At 39.5% G+C, this 25379-nt stretch overlaps 1 protein-coding gene across 5 annotated transcripts in view; it reads left to right on the top strand.

The window, feature by feature from the left end:
- The window catches only part of LOC105490674 (leucine rich repeats and calponin homology domain containing 1), a 204122-nt gene that overhangs the window by 123008 nt on the left and 55735 nt on the right, over positions 1-25379 (top strand). For all 5 annotated transcript variants that reach the window (XM_011756544.3, XM_011756546.2, XM_011756543.2 and 2 more), the window contains exons 4-9: positions 8947-9052; positions 13288-13424; positions 15221-15348; positions 17059-17122; positions 20440-20545; positions 22744-22868. In XM_011756544.3, coding sequence (XP_011754846.2) covers positions 8947-9052; positions 13288-13424; positions 15221-15348; positions 17059-17122; positions 20440-20545; positions 22744-22868 — 666 coding nt within the window. The remainder of the gene's footprint in view (positions 1-8946; positions 9053-13287; positions 13425-15220; positions 15349-17058; positions 17123-20439; positions 20546-22743; positions 22869-25379) is intronic.

Here is a 25379-nt window from a genome sequence, read left to right as displayed (position 1 = left end):
TATTTTAGGTGCTTTTTTTCATGCTAAGTCCTTGAAATCTAGTGTGTACGTAACTCTGAAAGCACATCACAGATTGGACTGGCCACATTTCTGGCGTTCAGTGGCCACCGTTCTGGATATGGCAGCTCTGTCGCCTGTGCTCTTTTGGCTCTCCTGACCCTGTGTGTGAGCAAGTGTGATCTTTGGGAAAAAAAGCATTTACTTATGAAGTTGATAAAGATTTAATAAGTGGTCATCATTTAACCACAAAGAGGGAGTGGTGTTGCTTAAGGTCACAGTCTAAAAAAAGATTATTTTCCATCCATTCTCACTTATCTTTCATATCTTTTTGCTTAAAATAGTAGTGTTACCATAGGTAACCATATCATATTATTTTAAGCTATGAATTGGGGGAAAAAAATTCCCTGGAGGGGCAGAAGTAATTCTAGAATTGCCATGGGAGGCTTCTGTTTTGTAGTCACAAATTAACCAGCTTGTTACAAGATTTGGGAGCACTCCGAGCATTCAGAATACTTGAAGCCACATAGTGCTTCAGCGCTGAGACAGGGTCTCAGCTTATTAGGTTCCAAGCATTGCTTGTTAACTATTTTAGAAGAAATATTTTTAAATTGTTCACATCAGACTCAGAGTATTCCAAATGGAATTATTATTATTATTATTATTATTATGAGATGGAGTGTTGCTGTGTCGCCCAGGCTGGAGTGCAGTGGCACGATCTCGGCTCACTGCAGGCTCTGCCTCCCAGGTTCAAGCAATTCTCCTGCCTCAGCCTCCCTAGTAGCTGGGAATACAGGCGCCTGCCACTGCACCTAGCTGACTTTTTGTATTTTTAGTAGAGATGGGGTTTCACTATGTTAGCCAGGCTGCTCTCAAACTCCTGACCTCAAGTGAACCACCCACCTTGGCCTCCCAAAGTATTGGGATTAAGGCGTGAGCCACCATGCTCGGCCAGAATTGTGAACTCTCTTTTCTTCTAAGTGTGAGTGAACATTCCAGAGTCAGCAGTCACTTAAAAACAAACAACAAAATAATAAAAAATAAAACAACTTTAGCCATTTACAAGAAAGCAGTTGTCCTTTCTACTTTGTGAAAGGAATTGGAGTTGGAAAATGATGTCTTATCTTTTTAAATACATTAGAATTATATAAGATTTTTTTTTAATGCATTCCCATTCAGTCATTGCCTTGTCCTGCCATTTGAGACCGTGCAGGGAATGTCCCATGAAGAAGCCACAAAGAGAGGCTACTGAGATGTCCTTTTCCTAACTCAACAAGAGTGGCCAGATTGTATTTCCACACTGTTGCAGGTGCAGGAAAACTTAGGAGTCTTAGCTCCGTGGAGCTGGCCCCTCCAGGGTCATTTCAGATGGGAACGATCTGGAACTTTCTGATCTCCTTGGCTGCTCTGAATGACTTCTGTATGCTCTGTTGCCTCACTGCTGTAGCAGTATGAATGTGTTGCTTGGTACGTCTATCTGCCTGTGCTTTCTCTAAAGGGAAGAGATAAAGCGTTCACATTACTGCGCATCTGCTATATACCAGGCACTCTGCTAGGTATACATGTATTATTTCATATAGTCTTGAAAATAAGCCAGCAAGGTAGGTATCATGTTTAAATTTTACAAATAACTTTCAATTTTAGAATTACTTCGCCAAAGCTGCAAGGATATGAAGAGGTAGAGCTGGAGTCAAAACCAGGTTTTTTAATCAGCATCCTCACCACAGTACAGCACTGTCTCTTCACCTAAACTGTAAGCCCCTCATGGAGTGGGGCCGTGATTTTCTCTTTGGAGTTCCCTGGTTTAACTCCTGGTGGTTTTTCCATTAAAGTTGTGGGAGGAAAATGTTACTAAAAAAAAAGGTTTGGTACAAATGGTCTCACTAATGTTTTGTTACTGTGGAAGCAAGAGTCAGGGAAGGGGGGCTGTAGACTTGTGTTGGCTGAATCTCATTTTACTCATTAAAACCTTGTTAACATGTTGAAAACATGGTTCTTTTACTGCTAAACCATGCCTGATGGATGAGGTATATTTGTTAAGAGATGCTGCAGAAATGCCATGTGTTATAATTAACAGGCAGCTGTAAAAACAAACACACTGTTAGAACACAATTAAATAGAGAGCCTTTTATGGGGCATTTGCCAAAAATCTAAGTTTTCTCGTTGGTTCCCTGTACATGGTGACATGTTGTGGTCTAGAGATGTTTTTTTTTTTTTCACGATTCTGTCCTCTCTGAAGTCACACAGTGTGTGAAAATCATGTCTTCTAGCTCTTACCTTCACATAAGAGAACACAATATCACTGATTTAAAACCTGCTTTTCTAATCAAAAACCTCACAAGGCCTGGCTCAAGAAATGACTAGTTGGAAGGTGCATTTCCTGGCCTTGATTGGATATGCTATTTTTTATTCTTTTTTCATGAAATGTTTGGTTGTGTGGAGAGTTTGGATTCAAAGATTGATTACTGAGCAGGTGCTGAGGAAAATCCCTTCTTCATTATTTGCATGGGCAGCGTTCCAGTCTCTGAGGGAGATAACGGCGGAGGCATAAATTCACGTGCTCGCCATGCTGTTTGTCCATTCATGGTCTCTGGAGACGCCTCCTAACCTCTGGTTTCTGTGGGGTGATTGGAAACCCAGGGCTTGCTCAAGTCCCTCTGTGCTTCCATTTCTGCCTTTCTTCTGAAGAGCAGTGGGGTAGGCCGTGTGTTTGTAAATTTAGGAGAATTGTGCAACAGAGTTTTGCTCTGGAAAAAGACACTGGTGTTGAAAGATGATAATTTGTCATCCCAGAGCTTTCTTGAGAAAGTTTCAAGTTTAAATGAACATATTTTCTTTTTAAGACAGCGAGTTCTGGCCAGATGCAGTGGCTCACACCTGTAATCCCAGCACTTTGAGAGGCTGAGGCGGGCAGATCACGAGGTCAGGAGTTCGAGACCAGCCTGACCAGCATGGTAAAACCCCGCCTCTATTGAAAATACAAAAATTAGCTGGGCATGGTGGCGTGCACCTGTAATCCCAGATACTCAGGAGGCTGAGGGAGGAGAATTGCTTGAACCCGGGAGGCAGAGGTTGCAGTGAGCCAAGATTGTGCCACTGCACTCCAGCCTAGGTGACAGAGACTCCATCTCGGGGGGGGGGGAAGAAAAAAAAAAAAAAAAGGACAGTGAGTTCTGACCACTGGCATTGAGGGTTTTTTACTATTAAGAAATCAAAATTGACATTTCCCAGTTAGTTACATATCTGTTTTTCAACTAAAATAATTTCATTATCTCTGATGTAGCTAATGGACTTTCCTCATGTTGGAGGATAATTAGAATTATTTAATCCTTACCTGTTCTTGTGATAGAGACACAGAAAGGGTAAGACATTTCCCTAAAGTTACACAGTGAGTCATACAAAATGCACTTCCACAAAAGGGCATGGCTACATGATAGGAGGCTAATATTAGTAGACTGCAGTTTCTGTCAGAACATTTGCATTTTTTCAATTAAATAAAGAGCTAGATTCTTACAAAAATACAGCTCAAGCTGTATTACCATACTAAGGTTTTGAAAACCTAAGTATCAGAGCAAGGTCACTTGTATAAATACCACCTGCAGTTCCAGTGTGTGGTCTGGTCTTACTGGAACAGTTCTCTAACCAAGATCGTCTTGACACAGTATCTATATTTTTTTTTTCTTCTTTCTTTCTTTTTTCTTTTTGTTTTGAGACAGGGTCTTACTCTGTCACCCAGGTTGGAATGCAGTGCCATGGTCACAGCTCACTGCAGCCTTGACCTCTCGGGTTCAAGCAATCCTCCCACCTTAGCCTCCCGAGTAGCTGAAACCACAGGTGCATGCCACCATGCCTGACTAATTTTTTAACATCTTTTTGTAGAGTCAGGGTTTCCTTATGTTTTCTAGGCTCGTCTAAAACTCCAGAGCTCAAGCAATCTGTCCACCTCAGCCTTCCAAAGTGCTGGGATTATAGGCATGAAACATCGTGCCTGGCCTATGTTGGTTTTCACTAGATATCATTCCTTAAAAAAATACTTTTGGTCAGCCAGGCATGGTGGCTCACACCTGTAATCCCAGCACTTTGGGAGGCCAAAGCGGGTGGATCATGTGAGGTCAGGAGTTTTAGACCAGCCTGGCCAACATGGTGAAATCCCATCTCTACTAAAAATACAAAAAAAAAAAACAAAAAATTAACCAGGTGTGGTGGCACACACCTGTAATCTCAGCTAGCTGGGAGGCTGAGGTGGGAGAATCGCTTGAACCTAGGAGACAGAGGTTTGCCGTGAGCCAGATCACGCCATCACACTCCAGTCTGGGCAACAGAGCGAGACAATGTCTCAAAAAAAAAAAAAAAAAAAAAGACCAAAAGCGTCTAGTCTTCCTTACAATATTACTTTCTGAAAATGAGCATAACCTAGTTTAATAATCCCTGAATTTATTCTGCTAATTTAAATCCTTGTTATTTTTGCATTCTGAAGGTCAGTTAGCAATGAGCACTTAGTAACAAAAATATATTAATCTCCAACATGGTTTTAATACTTCTAGAGACTCTTTTTATTGTGATGAGGAGAGAATCTTATTTCTAAAGTTTTTCTTTTTTTTTTTTTGAGACGGAGTCTCGCTCTGTCGCCCAGGCTGGAGAGCAGTGGCCGGATCTCAGCTCACTGCAAGCTCCGCCTCCCGGGTTCACACCATTCTCCGGCCTCAGCCTCCCGAGTAGCTGGGACTACAGGCGCCCGCCACCTCGCCCGGCTAGTTTTTTGTATTTCTTAATAGAGACGGGGTTTCACCGTGTTAGCCAGGATGGTCTCGATCTCCTGACCTCGTGATCCGCCCGTCTCGGCCTCCCAAAGTGCTGGGATTACAGGCTTGAGCCACCGCGCCCGGCCTAAAGTTTTTCTTTTGGTTACCTAAAAACATGATGACTGGTGGAAAATCAGTATGTGTTAAGTCACAGTGCAAATTCTCTATTTGGTTTTTTATCTAAATGACAAAGTTGGACTGGCTGGTCTATAAAAAACTTAAGCTTGAATATTTATATTACTATAATTAGATTTGTTTCTGTATCAAAAAGAATAAATTCAGTAAATATTTATAACATGCTCATGATTCTTTTTGATCTGCTTGTGTGTATGTGGTATTATAGTACTAACTATAGGGTGCTATGATTTCACTGAAGTTTGGAATCATTCTCTAAGACATAGCTTAGGGCTAATAGAAAATTCAGAAGGGATTCATTTGACTATTTTAATAAGTAACTGAATCTGGAATTTATAACCCGATAAATTCTTACTAATTGCAGAAGTGTGAGGCATTAGTGTTGTTTTTATTTACATTCATTTTCCTAAATCATATCTTCTTTAAATCAGTCTATAAAATTCATACCTTATCTTAGGCTGAATTTGAACAAAAGTGTTCTAGAGAACAAGGCCATTCTAGAAATACTGCTTTTACATTTTTAGAACGGATATGTTTTATCTCCAAACACCTAGACTATTATCTCCTGTTTCTTCCTCCTTATCCCCCAGCTAATTAAGACAGTGACCCATGGGGTTTTATTTTTGTGATGAATTTATAACCTCTTTAAAATGTGGCAAGATTCAGTGACTTGTGGGAATAGAATTTTGCATTATTGTCTACAATATTGATTACACAATAGTGAAATGTTATCTTGCGTGCTAAATCTGCTTGGGCATTTTCCCCCCATTATTTTGTCAGGACAGGAAGTAATTGACAACAGTGCAGAGTACTATTAAAATAATTTGACCTTCACCATATAACTTCCAAAATGTGAATGGACAATTGGACTTTGTGTTTTGAATTGTCTACAGATGTCCTGTCCTGTAAGTCAGAAGGAAAAAAACTTGTATTTATCGTTACATGAAGTTTTTTTAAAGTAAATTGAGTGACCATTTTCCCTAGTGCTAACTAAGTTTTCAAATATCGCTAGGGGGAGTTGATTTTTTTTAATAAAGCTATTATGTTAGAAACATACATGGAAAAAAATCACCTTACGTTTAGAGAAACAGCATATTTTGATTTCCTGGCTAACTCAAGCATGACCAGCAAAGAGTAAGGTGAGTATAGTTCACATTAAAAAATGGAATAAGGCTTAGTTTCATCTCATGCTGTGAATAACGTGCTACCTAAATATATCTGTTATCTTTTTGCTTTCCTCTCCTCCCTCCTTATTTATTAAGAGAAAGATTGTTTTAAAAAATTATGTCTTTGAAGCTTCTGGAAATTGTCAGTTTCATATTGAAAATTGGTGATTTCCATAATTTATATAAGGATCTTTTTCGCACTGTCACTCACAAGACTTAAAAACACTTGTTTTAGATGCCAGTAACATCCATTTTCTCTAGAGATGGAAAATCATTCCTTCTAATTCTTCCCCACAAGCACGCCCACTTCTCCTGCCAACAACATCACCAAAGTGATTGTATCTGGTCATGAGTTCCATAGAAGGATTTGATTTCCTGCATTTCTAGGGCTCACCTGTGTGGTATTTGTGTGGGGACTCTTAAAATAGGACGGAATGGCACCTTTTGCTTATTTGTAACTTAGTTAAGGCAAAGAAAGCTTTCATTGAAAGGATTTGATTGTTGGCTGCTGTGACTGAGCAAAGGCCCTAGTAATTGGGAAAAGATGGCATTTCACTGTTCTCTTCTCCCGTGTAGAAATGCATTCAGAAAGGCAGGCTGATTTACTGACTCAGTGAGGGGTTGAGAGTGACTGAACACAATCTCTGGACCTCCTAATTCTGTAATTACTTCCTTCGATGTTTTTGTCTCTGCAGATGTGCTTGTGGAGTTTGTTTCTGTTTTTGTTTTAAACACTAGAAGTGTTGTTCTCAAACTTGTGTGTGACTTTTCTGGGCCAGGAGGGATACAGCAACAGTGGTTGGGGCTGATGTCGCTGAACGTGTGGTGCTCTCAGCCCGTGTCACCCCACCTCCCCCATCAGACTGCTGTACAGAGAAGCTTGGTGAGGTGTCTGCACTGTGCACACTCAGCTTCATTCCTTTTTATCAGGAGTGATACTGTTCCTCTTCATCGGGTAATATCCATTGAGCATCGTCATGACGAGGACAGGTTGATAGATTACCTGAAGCCTTTTCGATGAGACCAGGTTAGAGGGCAGGGATCAACTGTGTTGTGTACAGCCTGGTCCAAATGTGGAGCCTGGGGGTGTTCACTGGATTGGTCGATGATGAGTTCATCTTATTTGAATGAAAGTGAAACAGACTTCTGAAACGAGGCTTTGCTGCCTTCTATGGTGAAAGGGGAGAGCTTTTGCAGGTTCAAAAGTAAAGTGGGATATTTAAGGCCTTGATCTCACTGGAATCATTTATATCTTTAGTTCTTTGATGCCAAGTGGGACCTGCATGGGATTTAGTGTGTATGTTGGAGCATCCTGGGTCCCAGGGTCCTGGAGAAGGAGCCACAGGATTATGGAGTGTCACCGTAAGTGGATTTTAGAAGTTTGATCCAACATTTATTGATCCCTTACTTGGCACTCTACCTGGCACTGGGAGGATGGAATGAATAAGACTTGGTCCCTCCCACCCAGGAGCTCATAGGCTTAAAGGGGAATATAAACCCATGAGCAAATGACTTACAGTGACACGCTATCTAAAAGACCACACAGGAAGAAGTGGTGTCTCCCTGGGCATTAGATCAGAGTGGGAGAGGTGGGGGAAGCCTCGTGAAAGATTTCACGAAAGAGGTTGAGGCTTGAATTAAGTCTTTAAAAATGTGTCAGTGGGACAAGAGGACAATATTGGGGACTGGCATATCAGGCAGGGAAGGAGCATGAGCACGTTTGCAAATTATGAAATACTGAAAACTGCCAGAAGCAGTAACATTGCTTGAGTGTAGGTTGTGAGGAGGGACATTCAGAGAAATGGTGCTGGAGAAATGGACAGACCTCATCATAGACACTGGCCTTACTGCCCAGTTTGGACTTTATAGTTGTTGAGGAGCCTCCACAAGTGTTTAAACTGGTGAACAGCATGATGGCATTTGCACTGTGGCCGCTCTGTGAAGGATGCATCCAAGGCAGAGACTGATGTATGGAAACCAGTCAGGAGATCATGATAGCACCCCAGCTCTAAGAGAGAGCACTGGTCTGACTGTAGGAGTAGCTGGGGGTGGGTGGGGGAGTGAAGAGCCCAGCACAACTCCCAGAGCCAAGAGGAAGAGTGGGATTCAGAGAGATCCTAAGGATATAGAAGATTATAAATGTCAAGGCCTCCATTTCGCATGTATCAAGAGGGGGTTCCAATCAAGGCTTTATTGCGTACTTGCTTCCTAAAGCAAAGAAGACAAGAATTGCTTGTGAAATGTATGGCAAGGTGGTCAGCTGTAAGGTTTCTAGCCTGTGGTGAAGAACTCCATTTTAGATAAATAGTGCATCCAAAGAGTGCATTAATATCCTAGTTTTTCACTGCAATATGTGAGAGTTTGGTAAAATAAGATGCATTGTAGTCTTCTATTTAGAGGCACGGTGGGACAGTGGCTCAACTGTGAACTGGTAATTCATTTCTAGTGTTAACTCTGGCACTTGCATGCTTTGGGCGACTGGCTAAACTTTTCTGAGCCCCACTTTTTGATTTGTAAATATTAGGCTAGTAATATTGTCCAGTGGGTTTGTTGTGAGAATTCAGTAAAATCAAAGCATGTCAAAGTGGCAGGCCAGAGGCTGGTGAAGCAGCTGCCGAATGCTACTAATGTCCACCCTTTCTCCATTTTTCTCTCCTCTGAGGGAGTTTAAAACGTTCAACTTTTTCTTCTCTGTGCTAAGTCTTATTGCTAGGGACCTGGAGATGAATATAAAAGTGTACCTGTGTAGTTTTCCAAATATTTAAATTCCTTAAGGAGATTTCACATGAAATGCTTGATTTCCTGGAAAAAGATGTTTATTATTTCTCTCTCTGCTTTTGATACAGGATGTCAGCTGCAACGAGATCACAGCGTTGCCCCAGCAGATAGGTCAGTTGAAATCTCTACGAGAACTGAATGTCAGAAGAAATTACCTTAAAGTTTTACCACAAGGTAAAAAAGAAAGAGGGAAAATGAAGAAAATGGGAGACTTTCACTATTTTATTTTTGGGGGGATTTACTTTTGTGAAGAGGGTGGATCTTTTCGTGTGTGTGTGTATGTATGCCTACTACTAATAATTAGGATTTGAATTTCACATGCAGATAACAAAAATGTGGTGTTCAGGCTGTGATTTTAGTCAAGGGCTACGGTAACAAAATTATTCCCCTAGGTAATGCTCTGGGGCACGGGGGTGGACCTGGGTGTATTAGTTTGCTGGGGCTACTACTGTAACAAAGAACCACAGCTGGGGTGGCTTGAATAACAGAACTTCATCTTCTCACAATTTTGGAGGCTGGATGCCAGGATCAAGGTGCCAGCAGGGTTGGTTCCTTCTGAGGCCTCTCAGCTTGGCTTGTGGGTGACATCTTCTCCTCTCTGGGTCTTCACATCATCTCCCCTCTGTGCATGTCTGTGTCCTCATCTCTTCTTATTACAAGGGCACCAAGGATTAGAACTGCCCTCATGACCTCATTTTAACTTAATTACCCTTTTAAAGACCCTATCTCCAAATACAATCACATTCTGAGGTAATAGAGGTTAGGACTTCAACATATGAATTTTGGAAGGACTCAAGCCAGCCCATCACAGGGGGTGACATGAATTGTTTTGGATATGGGTATGTGACGTTTTGGAACGTGAAATTTTGGGGACATGCTTTGTTCTACAGATCCTGTCTGTCAGGATTTCTAGCCTTGGGGATCTGGGAGCACTGGTTGGGAACTCCCAGTGTCTAGAATCTTTTCTGAGGTGAGGGTGCTGCCTCTGCTGGAGTGATACTTGGACTAATGTCTCACTGGTGGTCTCGGTAAGTTTCACCAGTGGTGGCTGCAGAACCTCAGCATTGGGACGTGGCTCCCAAGCACCTAACATGAACGCTGAGAACTCAGACAGCCCTGCTTTGCAGCTGTGGGCTTCCGTAGTATGACTATCCGGTAGTGTGTAGAGTTCAAGGAAGATGTATGTATTTATTCAGAAATTGCGTACCATTTAGAGCATGAAAGCAGCCTCATAGGGGGTAGTGCCTCTGCATTTTGTGTTTCGGTTTGGACCTGGATCAGGAATGAACGGATGAGTCCTGGAACCCTGAATGCTTTCTCCAAAGCATACTCTGGTTTTCAGAGATCACATAGATTTCCATTGTTTTTGTTTAAAGTCTGTAGACTTAGCCGATTTCAAACATGTATTTAAAAATATTTCTCAAAGCAAAACCCTGTAGTATTTGGAAACAGTCAGCATTTGGTTGATCTGACATGAATGGAGCAATTTATGGATGCCTCATTTTAATTATCCTGTCTCTGCATCTTGATCTTTGGCTTGAAATGCTTCATAATAAGGCAAGAGAATGGATCTCATGAAAGGGAAAGAACTTTGGAAAATGTAATGTGCTTTGTAAATGGGAGGTTCGGGTCCGCTTGCCGTCTTTCACCTTCCTCATACTGACTAGCATTTTAGAGAAGCAGAATGAGAAACAGCATTTTTTACTTGAGTGCTTGAGATGACTTGGTTTAAAAATATTGATTGATTTTTCATTTTGTCCTAGTACAGTCTCATTTTTTAGATATACAAAACTTGTATTTGGTTTAAGCAAACACAAAAGGAAAGCTTATTAACAGCAAATTTATATGCATACAACCTTTTATGAGTTAAACTTTCACGTAAACTTAAGCTCCCATGTTAATTATTGTGAAAATGTCAGAAATAATTGAACTCTCATTTTCAAATGGAAAAATTAATGTGATAATTTTGCAAATGCCTGTCATAGTTTGGAAACGTGGAAAGAAAGTATATTCACAAAATCTAGATTTTTGTCTCACTGGTTCCTCTTTTTTTTTTTTTTTTTTTTTTTTTTTTTACCTTAAAAGCATTCCTTTCCCTTAAAAAGATCAGTTATTTCATAATTATGTTTTCTCAGTTTTGATGTTTTAAAAATATACTCAAAGCTAAAACTTCAGTTTACTGAAAAATTTTTAAAAAGAATAATTTCCTGAGTATCAAGTTCCTTTTTGCTTCACTCTGGAGAACTCTATTGATAAAAGACCATTGAAAATACTTTCAGTAAGTGACTGTGAAGACTTCCCCTATTTACTTATATGTTTTTCCTCTTTGGATACCCTTCCTCGTATGCTTTCAATTTGAGGATGAAAAAAAAAAAACCCAAAATTGTGGTCTAATTACTCATATCAATTTTGTGGTGGTTTTACTACAACAACTGCAATAGGAAGGCCATATTTTATTCTTTCTAGAACTAGAATGAACAGAGGATTAAAATAGCCATTCATTGCCTCTCTTAGCAGTGGGGAGAGAGAGTGGGATTTGTTCTTCTGCTTCTTTTTTTCTTACTCCCTTTTCCTACTCCACATTTTTTTACTTTTCCTGGACTGGCACTGCAAAATTATCATTTTCTCCTTCATTTTATTGTTGTGAAACTGTCTGGTTCTTGTTTTCCTGAACTATGATGGCAATTGTGTTCCAAACTGGAACTAGAAAAGAAATGGTCATTATAAAACCATTACTCAGTTTATTTACCTGTAAGTTTTCTTCTGCTATGTTCTCCATGAACTTGGCCGTCTAGTCTTAAGAGTCTTCATTTTAAGTGGCAAAGAATTGCTAATGATGCAGAGTCCAGTTAAATTTTTCCAGTGATTTGCTAACCTAACTTTAGTTAACCATCTCTGAGGTAGGGTGATATTGCCAGGGGTAACCGCTAGGAGGCGTTCCTCTTATCACGGAATCTTCATAATTCTTAACCATCTTACAAACAAGCTGTGAGGTGAAAGGGGATCTTGCTTTTCCTATCCTTTCACTTTCATGATTCCAGTGTCCTCCAGGACCAGTGTGGCCTGAGGTCAATCCCCCATCCTGCCAGACGGGAGGCAAGCTCGGTTTGAGCAATGAACTAACTACTCAGGGCAATTTAAAAAATACAGATCCCTTGGCTTCAGGTCCAGGGGTCTGTATTCTTTCAAAAACACACTTCCTGAGTTTCTCCTGCACAGCCCACCTATCATGGACCTGAGTTTGGAACCTGCGGCCTTAGATGCTCTTCTGCCTCCCCTCTAGAATTTTAGTTCCATTCCTCGTTTCTTTAAGACAAAGTAATTCACTAAGCTATGAACCAAGGACAGTCCCTTACATTCCCAGAGTGCTTCGGATTCTGAGAGAGGTACTGGTTACTAGAATCTTTTCCTGCTGGAATTTGACGTAACGTAACTGAGTAAAGTGAAAACCGAAGAGCAGTGTAGGGGTAGAGGAGAAATAGTGTGAATTTTTACTCCAGGTCAGTGCCTTGAGTTACTCTTCTTTGTCTAATTCTTGCCCTTCTTCCACTTTAGAACTCCTTGAGTCCTTAACAGATCCCATAACAAAAGTTCCGAGGCCTCGTTCTGGAGTGAACCCTTCATAGCCCCACACACACAGATCTCAGTGGCTTGCCTGCATCACCCTAGATGTCTGGCATGGCTTAGCCCCTTTGCTCTATGGCATATATTTGACTTTATTCCTAGCAGCTGCCAATGTCACTTTGAATGCTTGAAATTACTGAGTGTTTACTGTGCCAGTGGGTGGGGATTTTAAGCTAAATGTAATGTTCTGACTTCTGAGTGGAGCTACAGAAGACTTTTTAAAAGCTGTAGAATAAACTCTCATCATACCAGAATCACAGGGCCTGTCGGAAAATTCTGAATTGGATAACATTTTTTTTTTTAAATGCGGTTGAAAAACTCACGAATATATTTCGTGTAGCTAGTTCTGGGATAATGCCAGCCCAGATACATTGATTAGATAAGAATATTCTGTAATTAACATATTACTCATGGGCTAGCGAATGCTACTGGGAAACAGTTTGAAGTTAAAACATAAACATGTCCTGTGTGATGTGGCTTGCGTGATTTTTTTTTGCTGAAAAAAAAAGTCTTTTTAAACAATGGATATTGTAAATGTCAAGTGTTTCCAGTTTTTATCAGAACTAACAACAATGTAAAACTTTGGGGCATGCAATGAAAGATTTTCCCTCTTTTGGTAAAATGTTGTGTACACACACCATGTATTCCTAATGTACAACTTGCTTTTGATTATACTCAATTATATTTTTCCTGAGAAGCAGAACATTAATTTTTGAATGATCAGCCATTAATCTGATTGCTTTCTAAGGTTTTTTCTTTCTTTTTTCTTTTTTCTATTATTTTAGAACTAGTAGATCTTCCCTTGGTAAAGTTTGACTTTTCCTGCAACAAAGTGCTCGTGATTCCAATTTGTTTTAGAGAGATGAAGCAGCTGCAAGTGTTGCTACTTGAGAATAATCCTCTGCAGTCTCCTCCAGCACAGGTGAGGGGTCTTGCAGCAAAGCCAATGCCCCATGGGATGTGCTGTTATGGGGCCAAGGGAAAATTTCCCCTTCACCCTCTGAAAGTTTGCTGAAAATCACTCATCACTGGCAAGTGGCAGATTAATTGGAGAAAAGGCATGCAAAATTTATTAACATGTACGTGGAAGCTTCCAGAGTGAAGACCCAAAGATACAGGGGAAATTGTCCATTTTTATGCTTACAAAGTGTGGGCAGCCATGTAGAAATATGATTGGACAAAAAGAGTATGATCTCACGTTAATAGACTGAGTGAGGAAACCCAGCGGGGCCTGTGTCTCTGGATTCTTCTTGGGCTCTCTGAGGATCATCCCTTCCTTCTGGGTGTGGCACAGGACCCTCTTTGGAATGGGGGTTCTTATTGGCCTACTGTCAAACAAGAGAGGTCAGATAATTTCTTTATGGCCAGTTTTTACACAGAAAGGCAGAGGGAAAGTTCAAGTAATATTTTGAGGTTTTAAAGGGGTTCTGGTTTCTATGACCAGCTTTGGGGAAGAGGGACTCAAATTTCTAAGGCTCCCTTCCTTGGGAGAATGGGACCCAGAGGCAGGAGGGCAGGAGAGGTCAGAGAAAAACTTTTGCTTCTGAGGCCTTCATTTTGGGGTATTGTTTTCTGATTCCCAGTGCTATCAATAGTGCTTAAGCAGCTCTCCGAAGGCCAGTTTTCTGATTCTCTGCTGAAGAGAATAATATTGAATAAAACTTGATTGTAAACAGTCACAGGTAACCGTTGAGTGAATGTGAGAAACAATAAATTGTCTTCCGCTGCATCAAATCTATTTACCAGCACTTGGCTGACTATGCTAATCACTCCAACTCCAGAATTAAATGTCTTATTATTTATCATTTTATTTGAATTTTTTTCACGGAGTACACTGATTGATTGATTTTTTTTTTTTTTTTTTTTTGAGACAGAGTCTCGCTCTGTCGCCCAGGCTGGGTGCAGTGGCACGATCTCGGCTCACTGTAGCCTCTGCCTGCCAGGATCAAGCGATTCTCCTGCCTCAGCCTCCTGAGTAGCTGGGACTACAGGCGCCTGCCACCACACCTGGATAATTTTTTTATTTTTAGTAGAGATGAGGTTTCACCATGTTGGCCAGGCTGCTCTCGAATTCCTGACCTCCAGAGATCCGCCCGCCTTGGCCTCCCAAAGTGCTGGGATTACAGGCGTGAGCTACTGCTCCCAGCCATATATTCCTTATTTAAATGTTAGCTGGAAAATGGAATTTAAACATGGTTATTGATTATTTAGAGACAGGTCTCAAGCTCAGATATTAAACTGCATGAGAGAAAAATGAAGTACTATGCTTTCAGATGCTTAACCATGTAAATATTTTGAAGTTTATTTTCTTTTTAAATAATTTAACAGCTTCTTAAATCTACAATTATTTTTAGGCTCCGAATTGTTTTCTACGGGCTCGAAAATAATTGTGCTTTTCTCATCTTTTGTAATAGGAATTTCACCAGGCTGGTCATCTGACTTTATACTTTTTATACCGTATATACTTGAATACATTTTTGTTAGACTTTTATAGTTTAATGCAAGAAAAAATGGGAAATTTGCTTGAGCATGGTTTTCTGTTCGAAGTAGAATTTGGAGGGAATGATTCCCAAAATTCTAAGGACGGATTTAGTGTACATGGGTAGGGTGTTACTTGACATGAAATCGGGAAATTGAAATATACAGAGTAAGGATTTGATACTTACATTTTGTTTTGTCATTGAAAAATGAATATGATTACAATTAATTTCTTCATAGATTTGCACAAAGGGCAAAGTTCACATATTTAAGTATCTGAGCATACAAGCATGCCAGATTAAGACAACTGACTCCCTTTATCTCCACACCATGGAGAGGCCACATTTACACCAGCACGTGGAAGATGGGTGAGTCATGCCCTCATTCAAAGCCCCCGTTTAAAATTTGCCTAGGCCAAGGCCCTCCAGGTAGCTGACTTCAAAAATCTGTTTGTTTTAAGTCACCATGGTGTCTGCAGAGAACAAAGCAAAACAAAACAATTTGCTTTACTCACCTAATTTGTGTTTAAAACAAGAAGTTGAGAAAAAAAAAACAAACAAAACCAGGATTTTTCAAAATCAGGAACAAAGCTCTATCAAAAATTACCTTTCTCTATTTGTAATAATTAAAATTGGTACTTTCTATGCCTGTAACAACAAACTGATAATCTTCCCGTATGTGTTTTAGTTTTTTGTTCTAGATCCTTTCACATAACAAAAATAAAATTTAGTAACTTTTTAAATAGTAAACTAAAATCATCCCTTCAGTTCTAACATCAACTGTAAAATGCCAATATATATAAAATGAGTTTTACAGCCTAAGATTTAAAGTTGCTACTATTAGCAAGATCGTCTTACTGTAAATTAATTAACATAATTTTGTATATTCCAGGTCAGATGTGAACCATTTAAATGTCACTACACTAATAACAAATGTAGAGGTTTTTGGCTTCACAGTGGCATTTATAATGTGATTGCATTAAAAATTAGGTCTATACACACTGTTTTATTTTTGTATTTTATTCTCATTTTGTCAATTTGCTTATTGTATAAAAATTAAATAATACTAAAAATTTTGCAAACAAAAAAAAAACCCAAGAAGTTGAGAAACTATTGGGATATGAAAGCAAAAACTGATGCTATTGAGAATATTTTGGTATATCTCAAATATCATCTACTGTCTCCTAATCAATAATCAGTTCTTCCTGTGTAAGTGGGTATATACTTATAAATAAGATCTATAATACAAATGTGGATATCTTTTACTTATCAGAATAACTATATTGAGCCCAGACATGGCGTTTTTAGCAATTATTAATGTTGAATATGCCTCCAGAACAACGTTAAGAAAAAAATGAAGGCTTTATTTTTGGTCTTTTAAAAATACAGTATGTGTAGTTTTTTTTTGCCACTTCCTGTTTCAAATGGAAATGTTAGAACCTTTTCACACATCCTAGAGCTTCTTGTGGCATAAATCAAGCCTTGAGCTTCCAAAAAACAACGTTCCCTCACTGATCGCAGTTATAGAAATGCAGATTCTTTTTAAGAAGCCTTTACTGCAGAAATCTTTTCCTTCACTTTTTGCTGCATAAGTAAATGTAAAATTTCTGACTACCTTAATGTTACTTTTATATAATGCTTAAAATATGTATCCACTGTTTTACGTACTTAATCCGTGGATAAAAATTTACAGAATTATTGAAAGTAATCACATTTCATAACCTAAGGGGTAAAAGCAGTTATGTGGTTTGCTAGATTCAGTAAAATAAGAACATTGGTAACTATTTTTAAGAAACACTTTGACATCTAAGAGCAAGCCACTTGATTGGAGCATAAATCCATGAAACCCTGAACACAAAGAATTTTATTTTATACCGTGTTTAGACTGTGCTACCGTCTGATTTTCATTAGGTCCATGTCTTAATATTCTTTAATACTAGACTGATTTGTTGCCTTACAGTAATAATAAAAATTTGCATAGCAAAATTATTATTAGAATATAAATTGATGTATCTTGGTGTGAACTTTGTGATTTTCATCTTTTTTAAATGAATTCAATATTGATGGCATCTATCTCAGCAAGAAGGATTCTGATTCAGGAGTTGGAAGTGACAATGGAGATAAGCGATTATCTGCCACCGAGGTAAAGTTAGTGATCAGATTCTTTTCCTTCTGTACTTCTAGACATATTTCCCAGGAGTTCATTGAACTCCTTTCTGTTAAAGGGCATTGATTCATTTGTATGAGAGTATGTGATATTCGTAAAAGCGATTTGAAATCCTCGAAGTGTTATATCAATATTAGCTGTTGTTAGCTTATTCTGCATCTTTATATTTTTGTAAATGCCTCAAGAGTAGAGTCTGTATCTTCCTCTCCTATACATTATCTAAAATATTATTGGGTGCCCAATAAATATTACAAAGTGGCTAAGTAGTATGCAAGTGCTCATGAAGCACTTTTATAAATATGCTTATTTTTCAGTAATAGAGTAATTTAGAAAAACATTGTTATACATATGCATAAATGTTAAGGAATCAACTGTACATTTTATGTTAGTAATTGACCCACAGGAAATGCATTTATGAGTAGCTATAGTTTTTATAACAATGTTTATTTTCCTCAGACTCTTAGATTGTGTTCTGTTCTTAGATCTGTTCAGTTAATTGGATGAAAGTTTGGTTACTTGTAAGCTAACAGGCTTCACACATTAGAACTTCCTACAGTGGTTATAAATAATGCTTTGATAACTGATTTATTATCTCACATGTAGTCTATTAGAGTCCCCAAAATCTAACACTAACGTACCATTAAATGGAGCTTCTTGGCCTCAGAGATCTAGAAAGGAGTGGTAGGAAAAGTATCAGGTGCTCTTCTTTTTTTGAGGGAAGTTACTTTCTGTAGTTACTGAGTTTTGAAACATTATAATACTCTTTGAAATTGCCGTTAATAGGCCAATTACCCCATCAAAGAAACTCACATTTTTTCTATGTATGACTCCAGGAAAAAAACCTTTCTCCAATTCTCCTCAAGTCTTTGAATTTTAATAGGTAGCTGAGGTATTTGAATTTATTTTTCACAAAATGCTGTATATAGCAGTGTATTAAAAAGTGGGATTCTTTAAAAATCCTTCTAATGTAGAACATTTTGAAAGGAAGAAGAGTTAATAGGCAGAGAAGGCCAGTGTCAATAAAAAAAAATAACCCATAGGAAGCACATTAATAGTTTACTGTGTTTCAGTGGGAGAGGGGATACTAAACACATTGCTTTAGTTGCATTTTAGTTCATCCTCTTCAACTCCTAAGTCCTCGCAAATGGACCATTGTTTCAGAAATTACTCACCCTAAGCATATTTTCTGTTAAATTAAACAGACCCTGCTTTCTCTAATTAAACTCATTAATAAAACATTACATAAAGAACTTCATTATCCTTTTGTTCTCACTTAAGCATAAGTAGGATGCTAATATCATTCTAAAAGGAGCCCAAGGATTTATTCGATGCCTTTTAATTAGATGCATATCTTTGGAATTGTGCTAAATTTTTAAGATGAGAGGTGGGTAGAAAGAGAAAGGAATACAGAAAAGATTATATTCAACAGAATAAAAATGCACACATCTTCCCATTGGCCTTTCTTTGTCTTACATTACAGCCTCCTTTCTTAAGTACACCTCCAAGAAATTTATTTTTTAGAATGATAAGCATTCTGAATTATCTTACATAGCTTCCTATTTTCACTTGGTTTGGCAAAGATTTTACCATCTGTGGTCAGGTGATGTTACTTCCCATTTAGATCACATTTTGGGGTTCAGGGATCACACCTGATTCTTTTTCTTTGGCTGCTGTCATTGATTGATTTAGCGTTTGTCACTGAGAAATTAAAAACATCTTTTTATCAAGATAAACAGGAAAGTGTGGAGCTCTATGAATATTTGTTGAATGAATGAAATGCATGCCTGATTTCTGCCAGTTTCTAAACAATCTGTACATATGTCCAAAAGTAAACAAGGACAGACTCTGAAAACCATACCTCAAGAATTTAGGAGCAAGCCATAATCTCCTGAAATGTGTTTTATGGAGTTTCCTGATTTTTGAGATTTGGAAAGCTATTCCCTAAGTAGCAACAGTAAAATGGAGACAGAGGAAAATAAACCAGGCTCCATATTTCATTCAGAATCATAGGTTTTCTGAATAAACGTCATCAGCTACTGTGGGAAAGGAAACCCTCAGAGAAAACTAATCCAATTATTAAGCCAAAGCTTTACTCCAAAAATCACACAGAGCAGTTCTTTTTAACTATTACAGTTCTTTAGCACTTTTATATATGTGATGCAGCTTCCTCAGCCTAAAATAGAGAAATAAGACAGGCACCTGTATTAGTTCATTCTTGTGTTGCTATAAAGAAATACCGGAGGGTCGGTAATTTATAAAGAAAAGAGGTTTCGTTGGCTCACAGTTCTTCAGGCTGTACACAGAGCATGTGACCAGAAACTGCTTCTGGCAAGGGCCTCAGAAGTCAGGGTTGAAGGTGAAGGGAGTGCCTCCTGTCACATGGTGACAGCCGGAGCAAGAGAGCAACATGGTTGGGGGAGAGCAATGTGGGAGGTGCCATGCACTGTTTTTTTTTGTTTTTTGTTTTTTGTTTTGGACGGAGTCTTGCTCTCTTGCCAGGCTGGAGTGCAGTGGTATGATCTCAGCTCACTGCAACCTCTGCCTCCTGGGTTCAAGCGATTCTCCTGCCTCAGCCTCCCGAGTAACTAGGACTATAGGCATGCGCCACCATGCCCAACTAATTTTTGTATTTTTAGTAGAGATGGGGTTTCACCATGTTGGCCAGGTTGGTCTCGATTTCTTGACCTTGTGATCCACTGGCCTCAGCCTCCCAAAGTGCTGAGATTACAGGCATGAGCCACTGCACCTGGCCGGTGCCATGCACTTTTAAACAACCAGATCTCACATGAACGCATAGCAAGAACAGCACAGGCCCTTCCTGAGGTATCCACCCCCATGACCCAAACACCTCCCACCAGGCCCCACCTCCAGCATTGTGGATTACATTTCAACATGAGAGTTGGAGGGGACTTACATCCAAACCATATACCAGTACCTGACAAGATTTCAGCTTAAAGCAGAAGAGAACACAGAGAAGCCTGTGTTAGCTCCATTAATTTTCACGATGTGAACACACCCATATAACCAGCTGCCAGTTCAACAAACAGAACTTTACCAGCACCCTAGAAAGCCCCACCCCGACCCCAAGAACAACTTCTATCCTAATTTTAAATACCATGGATTAGTTTTGCATTTTTTTGAACTTAAATAGTGGAATTGACCTTTGTATCTGGCAACTTATATTCAATATGATGTTTGTGAGAATCACAGGATGTTGTTTTATTACATAGCATTCTCCTTATCTCCATTGATAACACTTCTCTTGAGTTAAACAGTGCACTGTATCTTTTTAGCCTTCTGACGAAGACACTGTTAGCCTCAATGTGCCAATGTCGAATATCATGGAAGAAGAACAGATCATCAAGGAGGACTCGTGCCACCGCCTTAGCCCCGTTAAAGGTCTGTGAATGGAAATGTGGAGAGAGTGCTTGCTTTTCAGTTTCAAATGTTATGTTTAAAATAACCTGTGCACAGATAGGGCAGTGATAATCTTTCTAGAGTATTTCCTATGTAGCAGGCACTGTGTTCATCTGGGAAGTTGATCTCATTTAAAATTTAAAAGTCTAAGATGGATACTCTAATCATCTCCATTTTATAGGTGAGAAAACCAAGGCTCAGGGAGTTTAAGTAACTTGCCATTGGTCACACAGCTGATGTGTGTGTAGTCTACTTACTACAGTGCATAGTAGACCTAGTCTCATTGTGAAGACTTAGATAAAATTCTTTCTTTTTTCTTTTTGAGATGGAGTCTCGCTCTGTCACTCAGACTGGAGTGCAGTGGCGTGATCTTGGCTCACCACAACCTCTGCCTCCTGGGTTCAAGCGGTTCTCCTGCCTCAGCCTCCTGAGTAGCTGGGATTATAGGCACCTGCCACCACGCTCGGCTAATTTTTAAAATCCATTCTTGGAAAGAAAATATTGATGTGATAGATATATTAGTTAGGAAAGCTCTAGCTGCTGTAAAATAGAAGACTCCCAAATCTCCGTGGCTCAACACAATCCAAATTAAGTTCAAATGGAGTTAGTGATCGGCAGGCAACTCCCCTCTGAGTGTTGATTTAAGGACCCAAGCTCCTTTCATACCATGACTCCAACATCTTTAACACAGGGCTTCCAAAACTTTCATGTCCATCTGTTTTAAACCAGAAGAGGAGCATGGAGGTTTGCTCATGGGAGTTTTTATGGACTGGGCCTGGAAGGAGTGCCCATCACTGACAAGCTAGACTTCATCCCGTGGCCACATCGCACTGCACGTGAGGGTGGGAAATGTAGTTGAGGTGTGTGTTCAAGAAGCTACCTGACTTTGGCCCAGTCAGGTGACCTTGACTCCCTTACCTGTAAATGAGATGATTGGATTAGGTAATATCAAAGGTCCGGTGTAGCTTGAAAATTCTGTGGCTCTTTAATAGTCGTCAAATGACCACTAAACACTGCATCTTGTGTGCCTTCAAGATCCTTTTAATACGTTTCATATCTTGGTTAGAAGCCCTCATTGGGTAACATTATGGCAATTTTTTTGATTGCCCCCGTTTCCCAATGACTTTTAAGGAAAATACAAACATTTAGTTTTACTCATTTGTGGCAGAGACTATTTCACAATGTATGAATAGTGTAGAACTGGATTAATATACAGATCTTCTCATAAATAGTTGGAATATGCTCTTAAGAGTGATAGGAGAGCTGTTTAAGTTCACTCAAACCTTAGTGTTTGCTTTCACTTCTTACACTTAGGTTTTTAAGTTTAGCATTTCTGTTTACCTGAGATTATCATGAGAACCATATGTTGTCTAAAAACATAGCTGTATGCTTTATATACAAGTATAACTGCCACTTCATTAATTCATATAAACTTAGTAATATTATGCACCATAGGAGGTGGTATTTTAGGCACATTTTTCAAATAAAAGAATTACATAATTTGTTACCAGTGAGTCTTCCCCCTCTCGTCTAGATGTGGGTATTACATTGGTTCAGAGTGTTAAAGGGTGGCCCAGTATGGTTCTTTTTCATCTTCAGAACAGTTGGAAGAGTTGTGTAGGGTGTTCCTTTTGTGTCCCCACCTCCCCTGGAGCACATTCTAGGTGGATGTGCCCCATCTGGGCATGCTATCACCTTTGTGTGGCCCTTCTCGTAGACACGTCCTTGAGATTATTTGCTACTTAAGGACAGGAGTCAGATTTGGCTGATTTTTTAATCCCTAAAATGTTTAGCATAATACCTGCCATTTAGTAGCTGCTCAATATGTGTTGGATTTTAAATATGAAATACATAGTCACATATTACTGAGGGCAAAAAAGCCCTCTTTTATACTTTCTTTTCTCCATTCCTTAAAAAGTAAGAGAAAATCTTATTTTTCTCATAGGGAACTAAGCCCAGAGAGGCCTTGACTTTTTAAGTTCAGTTTGGGGCTTTCTGGGGTTATTTTACTTTTATCTTTTCCTCCCTGCAGGGAAGAGAAAACTTGGGTTTTTCGTATACCTTCTTCATGGGGAACACAGAGGACTTGTAGTGACTAGAGGATATTTGAAGATCAGCTGTGTTTTGCTCTTCTGTTCAAGAAATCATGCTTTCTGTCTCTCTATATATTTTCCTAACAGGGGAATTTCATCAGGAATTTCAACCGGAGCCTTCCCTTTTGGGTGAGAGCACTAACTCAGGAGAAGAAAGAGACCAGTTTACTGATAGAGCAGATGGTCTCCATTCGGAATTTATGAACTATAAGGCAAGATTTTCAGGATCAACTATGTTTTTTACTCATTTCCTTCTGTTTGGCACCTTACAATTTATGTTCAAGGTTGCCAATCCATCCCCTTCAACGTCCAGCTTGCTGCACCCTCCCTGAAGCCTTCCAAACATCTCAGCGCTCAGCCTGTCTATTTGCCCATGTGAGGAGCTGGTCCCTGCCCTGTGTGCCTCTCCATCTGTCTGTTTATGGATCTGATTTTCTTTCCGCTACTCAGTGCGTCGTACAAATTGGCAAACTCATTAGTGTGACCATTACCATGCAGTAAAAGCTGAAATAGTTTCACATTCTTTTCAACATGTTCTAGGTAAATCCTTTTCTTGGGAGTATATTTATAGTGTAAAGACAAAAGTGGAGACTTTCAAAATTGAGAAATGAATGTCTTTCCTTTTTGGAAAGATCTCTCTGAGGACACTTATTCCTGAACTTTTGTAGGTGGCCTGAGGCATTGAAAGGGCAGGCAAAGTTGCCGAATTGTCAGGAAAGCCTTCATCTTAGTAGCAACACAGGGAGGAGAGAAAAACTAGCGCTTTACTGAAGCAGATAGTGAAGGTTCCACTTCACAACATGAGTAGGTGCTTGGTATGTTTCTGCCAGCCCTTTTGGTTCAGGTTGTGGCGCCCAAGAATCATAAAGATTATTGTTTTTGTAAAATTCAGATTCACTGTGGCTCTTAGGTAACTTCTGAGTTATTATGCTGAAGCCAAGAATGGGATCCCTAAGTACTCATCCTTATTTTCTGAGCATTGTGTCCTGATGGCTGGAACCAGCCTAAATGAACATGTCTGGGCATCACCTTCAAGGAAATGGAGAGGAAAACAGCTGAATTTTACACCGTAGGAGACCTTGGTGTGCTCAGGACATGTTTATGGCCTCAAGATAAAAATAATGAACCTGACATATGTTTCTAGATTACAGAAGTTGTATAGAAGGATAAAACACAGAGCCTTAACTCTTTACTCTCTGTATTTAATGTCATTAATCCATACATCCTTGTTTTAAAATAGGTCACACCCATTGCCTTGTTTCTGTCCCCTGTCTCCATTGACATTGCTTCATTTGAGCCTCATAGTTTCTCACTTTGATTACTTCAGGCACCACCCCACCCACTCCACTTCTTACTCAATGCTGCACCCCCTTTGCATGCATGCATGTGTGTACACACACACACACACACACACTCACTCTCTCTCTCTATATATATATATTCTGCCGCCAAACATTTTTCTAAAGTACAAATATAATGACATTACTCTCAGGCCCCTGATTCTACAAGGCTTCCCCAGCTTAGACCCTGTCTCTCAGCTCTGTGGGACGATTCTTCCATGAAAATGTGAAAATTGGAGTGTATCAAGTGTTCTTCTTAAGTTAAGAATCTAAGGTAAAGATGGAAACCCCGAATAATGTGTTAAGAAGATGTCCATATTTAAGTTCTAGAGGAAACAAAGCAGTTAGTAAAAATAAAGCGTATTGTTTCAGAAAAGCAAATTTCCCTGAATTCAGAGATTTCAAGGACTTCAGGGAAATGGCTGCTCTACAGAATGGGTCCTGTAGATGGAAACTGGAGGAGCAGATAGGGGTGTGAAAGTCAACTTGGCAAATGCTTTCTGGAAGATACTTCTCTTGGAAAATGAAAAGAAAAATGCTAATGATAAAATAAACAAACATCTACAACAACTTAAGGAAAAATTGTGCATTGAAAATCAGGCCCATATTAGGCTCGATGTCCATCAACTTTAAGTCTTTCAACCTGTGCTTGGCCTGGCACAGTGGCTCACACCTGTAACCCCCCACTTTGGGAGGCTGAGACAGGAGGATCACTTGAGCCCAGGAGTTCAAGACCAGCCTGGGCAACATACTAAGACTCCATCTCTACAAAAAAACAAAAACTAGCTGGATGTGGTGGTGTGGTCCTTGAGTCTCAGCTACTCAGGACGCTGAGGAGGGAAGATCACTTGAGCTTAGCAGAGTGAGTCTTCAGTGAGCCATGATTGCACCACTGCACTCCAACCTGGGTGAAAGAATGAGACCCTTTCTCAAAAAACAGAGTCCTGTGCTTTGCATAATCCTGTTTTCTTTACGGAATAAGCATCTTGGACCTTTGCAACCACAGTCAATTTTCATTATTCACAGCAGTTATATTGTGTGACATCACTGTGCATATTGAATTATCCAATACTGAACCATCACTCACTGGGGAAATAGAGGGCTGCGTTCCTGCAAGCCTCTGGTCACTACATTTTTGTCAACCAATCAACACATAACCTTGATTTGTGTGTATTTCTGTTTAAAGATACCTTATTTAATACATACTGTTTTGATGAACATTGCAGCCATACCTTATTTAACATATATTGTTTGATGAACATTACAACCAGCAGCACCGTAACTCATGCCCGAAGGAAGCTTGTCTAACACACGTATTGTCCTCTGTAAGGGACATCACAACTTCCTTGGGCTTCTGAACACGAGGCAGCACTCCAGCACTAT

This window comes from Macaca nemestrina, chromosome 16, assembly GCF_043159975.1.
Source record: "Macaca nemestrina isolate mMacNem1 chromosome 16, mMacNem.hap1, whole genome shotgun sequence".
Taxonomy (NCBI): Eukaryota; Metazoa; Chordata; class Mammalia; order Primates; family Cercopithecidae; genus Macaca; species Macaca nemestrina.
Note: the sequence above shows the minus strand (reverse complement) of the source record. Positions and strands in the feature narration are given on the sequence as shown.